The sequence below is a fragment of the Myotis brandtii genome, unplaced genomic scaffold, assembly GCF_000412655.1.
Source record: "Myotis brandtii unplaced genomic scaffold, ASM41265v1 scaffold339, whole genome shotgun sequence".
In the NCBI taxonomy this organism is placed as follows: Eukaryota; Metazoa; Chordata; class Mammalia; order Chiroptera; family Vespertilionidae; genus Myotis; species Myotis brandtii.
The window spans coordinates 1,709,587-1,713,777 of record NW_005363061.1 but is presented as its reverse complement, the minus strand read 5'-3'; the positions used below and the strand labels follow the sequence as shown (position 1 = coordinate 1,713,777).

Genomic DNA, 4,191 nt, shown 5'->3' with positions numbered 1-4,191 from the left:
CGGGAGGAAGCAGCGTCTACCTCCTGCGGCCGCTGGGGGAGCGGCCCAGCGCCAAGGGCGTCCATGGAGCCGCCTGACCCGGAGAGGCGCACAATGGCTCTGGCGCCACGTGTTTCCAGTTCCCTACGGCCAAGTCGGGGTTGGCCTTCCTGCCTCGGGGTGAAAAGACGAGCTTCTCCGGCCCGCCGATCGCTAATGGGACTTTGTTTTTCGTTCCTATGCAGGCTTTTCACGGCATTCAGCAGCAGCATTGCTGTAACCGACAAAGACACATTCGAATTAAACACATTCCTCGATTTCAGCAAAGCCCCACAACATGACCGAGATGAGCTTCTTGAGCAGCGAGGTGTTGGTGGGGGGCTTGATGTCCCCCTTCAACCAGTCGGGTTTGGGGGCTGAAGAAAGCTTAGATCTCTTAGACGACTACCTGGAGGTGGCCAAGAACTTGAAACCCCATGGGTTCTCCAGCGACAAGGCTAAGGCGGGCTCCTCCGAATGGCTGGCTGTGGATGGGTTGGTCAGTGCCTCAGACAACGGCAAGGGTGAGTGCCCGTCGTTGACTTGCCACTGAGTTCTGGTCGTAGTTGGTTGCTTTGTGCATCTGGCTGAATTGATTTCTTTTAAAATCTTTTGCAGAGGATGCCTTCTCGGGGACAGATTGGATGGTGGAGAAAATGGATCTCAAGGAGTTTGACTTCGATGCCCTGTTAAGTTTAGGTGACCTGGACACCATGCCTGATGAGCTTTTGGCCACGTTGGATGACCCCTGTGACCTCTTTGACCCCCTAGACCAGGAGATTAATAAGGAGCCCCCCCATACCGTGAACCCAATTGGCCATCTTCCAGAAAGTTTACTAAAAACTGACCAGGTTGCCCCCTTCACCTTCCTGCAACCTCTTCCCCTTTCCCCGGAGGCCCTGTCCTGCACTCCGGATCATTCCTTTAGTTTAGAGCTGGGAAGTGAAGTTGACATCTCTGAAGGAGAGAGAAAATCAGACTCCACTACTTATATTCCCATAACCCCTCAGTGCATAAAGGAGGAGGATGTCACCTCAGACAATGACAGTGGCATCTGTATGAGCCCGGAGTCCTATCTGGGCTCTCCCCAGAATAGTCCCTCCACCTCCAGGGCCTCCCCAAACAGGAATCTGCTGTCTTCAGCTACCCCCTGTGGGTCTGCTGGCCCCAAACCCTATGACCCTCCTGTAGAGAAGGTGGTAGCTGCAAAAGTAAAGGGTGAGAAACTAGATAAAAGGCTGAAAAAAATGGAGCAGAACAAGACAGCAGCTACTAGATACCGCCAGAAGAAGAGAGCAGAGCAGGAGGCCCTCACCGGTGAGTGTAAAGAGCTAGAAAAGAAAAACGAGGCTCTGAAAGAGAAGGCCGATTCCTTGGCCAAGGAGATCCAGTACCTGAAAGATCTGATAGAGGAAGTCCGCAAGGCCAGGGGAAAGAAAAGGGCCCCCTAGTTAGGGTAGTCGGTGTGCTTGTACATAGGAGGCTTGTGCTGGAGATGTGTATCATAATAAATTATTTTGTAGTGAAAGTACTGTGCAGACTGCTGTATGTTTTCTTTACTCAAATAGCCCAGCCAACTGTCTTAGGACTAGATTCTTAACCAGAAGGAGGTTTCAACATATTTTAAGGTTGAGCCCAGAGTGAGAAGTGCTATCGTCAGGATCACTGGTGACTCCATCGGACTCTGGGCCAGAACCCCAACAGCAGGTGGTTTTCCCAGAGCTGGGAATCCCTCGGTGGGCCATCCCTTGGTTAGGGGCGAGGCTCTAGGGAGTTTTAACTGGAGGGAACTGGTAGCAGGAACAGCCCAGGCTCCGCCTGTTCTCCCAGTCGGGCCTTTTGCCAACATCTGTCATTCAGCAGCCAGATAAGGTTCCAGTCCGTCCTTGAGCTGGGTGTGCTGAGGAATAGTTTCTACTTCTAAGCTCTGGTTCTGATGCCCTTGTAAGCAAAGGGAAGGACCTAGGCCTGTCGTTTGGGCAGCTTCACCAGGAAGCTACAACTTGACCCCCCCCCCCATCCATAGGTATATGGTCTATTCCCTCTAGGTCATGGGGTGGGGGGGATCAGATCCATGCCCAGTAAAGTTGGGGTGACATAAGGAAGGTACTTAATCACCTGGGAACGGGTCATTGGCCAGAATTGTGGCCACTCAAGCATGGGGAGATAGAGGATATTTAATCTGGGCTAAAGGATTCTTGCTGTTCTTTGGGGCTGTTCAGGAAGCGCTGTCCTGAATTCACACCCACATTCAAAGGGACTAATGGACTGCAACTAGCCTAAGCCTAGCAGATGAATCTAAGGATATCCGTGTGTAGCTCTCCCCCCACCAGGGTCATTAAGACTCCGCTGGAGGAAGCGGGTGGAGAATGAGGCAGGATACCAGCTGCCCTAAGGAAGGTGGGCCACTTCCTTTATGGAGTCCGCACCCTCCTGCAGCCTTGACCTGGATGGCCTGCTTCCTACTGCTCAGGAGGCATCTGCAGACAGGACCGGGTCCAGCTCTACGCCGGCCGTTCTGTGGCCCACGCTCAGGATGGAAAGCTGGTTAACAACCAGGAACAGAGCTCCAAGGCACATTAGAACCCATGCAGGGAGGTTGACTGTCACTCCAGCCTTGGGACCCTTCAGAAGCCTCAGACAATGCCATGACCTCTGAAGCCCTTTGGGGGAGGGGGAAGAAGTAGGAGAGCTGCCTGACGGTGCCCAGGGCCCTCCTCTCCAGAAGGCCCCCAACCCCAAGGGGCCCCTGGCTTCCAGGACTTGTCCTCTCCACACTGAAGACAATGCTGGTCAGCACATCCTGTGCCCAACACTGCCGGCTGCAAGGGGTCCAGCCCCTACCTTTGTGCTCAGGCACAGACCTGAGTGTGAAACCCTGTTGCTTGAAGTCACCTCCTGAATCACCCCACCAGTCCCCCAACACTTCTGACACACACACAAGCACAGGACTTGGGCGACAGGCTGGCAGCACTCCCTCTCCCCAGACCCAGGAGTCGCATCCCTGGATCAAAGCTTCTGGCAACTGTGGGCGCCACCCAGGGGAGGAGGGCCCCTCTGGGCTCTGCCAGCAGATGCTGGGTGAACTCTCTCTGGGTGGCAGCCTGCACTGGGGCTGGGCTGGAGGACTTCTGCTCTGGAGCTCTAAGAACCACACTGGGAGGTGGGGAAGGGAGGGAAGGCTCTTTGGTGCCACAGGAGATGAGACACCTCGAGTCAGACCAGCAGCACACACCCAGCTCGAGCCCATATTTATTAGAACCTGGAAGCATACCCAGCAGCCCTCCTCTTCCTCCTCGAGGTGTGGCCCCTGAGGGCCAGTAACTGGCCTCTACAGCAAACAGCCAAGAGGTCCTACTTGGGCCAAAGCAAACAATACAGTCAGAAATGTTCCTTTTTGGCAGGTAGGTAGCTCTTCCCAAGCCTGCGGGTTTCCCCTCCGTCCGAGTTTAAATGCTCCCGCAGGCGTCCAGCTCACCAGCTCCATGCCAGCCTGCCCCTGGCTTCTGCTCCAGGGCTTCCTTGGGTCAGCCTGGCCCCCTCTGTGCATGGCAGGGTGCCAGGCCCAGCAATGGCTGTGAGGTCAGAGGAGGAAGCTGGGCCCAAGCCTCTCCCACTGGGCCCTCCAGAAGCCTAGCTGCCGAAGTATTCCTGCTGGAACTTCTGGAAGTCCTCCTCCGTGAACACCGTGCCTTCAGCCTTCTTCTTCTTCTTCTTCTTGGCCACAGGCCGGTCACAGGCCTTGCGGCCCCGATTCTGGCGCAGAATCTGGGGATGTGCAGGAGTCAGGACATGAAGGAGCTGTACGACCTGGTACGCTCTCAGCCCTTCAGGGGGAGACGCCCCACCGCACAGCAATACAGGAACGTGGGGGGTGGCCCAAACTCCACCCTATGCTAGGGCTGAGACCCCCAGGGGTCCCCAGGAACATCCTCAGCTCTCTCCCCACAGCTTCCTTCTCATAGCCCCCGACACACCTGCTGGGTGACGGACGCCGGCACGGTGCTTCTGGCACCGGTCATGAACTTCAGGTTCTCTCCAAGGTAGCCTCGACGCTCTCGCTTCTGGAACTCAGCTGTGGATGGGTGGTAAGCAGGGCAGCATAATTTCAGATGCACTCCCTGGAAGCCTTCTAGGTCCCCTCTTGATATCTCCCCATTACCCCCCCCCGCC

The 4,191-nt window shown here is 55.7% G+C and overlaps 2 protein-coding genes across 2 annotated transcripts in view; one reads left to right on the top strand and one right to left on the bottom strand.

Moving 5' to 3' along the window:
• ATF4 (activating transcription factor 4) overlaps positions 1–1,549 on the top strand; it is a 2,068-nt gene extending 519 nt beyond the window's left edge. Inside the window, exons 2-3 of the mRNA XM_005871383.2 lie at positions 225–542; positions 637–1,549. Coding sequence (XP_005871445.2) covers positions 317–542; positions 637–1,469 — 1,059 coding nt within the window. The 5' untranslated portion in view covers positions 225–316 and the 3' untranslated portion in view covers positions 1,470–1,549. The remainder of the gene's footprint in view (positions 1–224; positions 543–636) is intronic.
• Positions 1,550–3,237: 1,688 nt separating this feature from the next.
• RPS19BP1 (ribosomal protein S19 binding protein 1) overlaps positions 3,238–4,191 on the bottom strand; it is a gene marked incomplete at its 5' end in the record, with an annotated part of 27,642 nt that continues 26,688 nt past the window's right edge. The window contains 2 exons of the mRNA XM_005871382.2: positions 3,238–3,786; positions 3,996–4,093. Coding sequence (XP_005871444.2) covers positions 3,652–3,786; positions 3,996–4,093 — 233 coding nt within the window. The remainder of the gene's footprint in view (positions 3,787–3,995; positions 4,094–4,191) is intronic.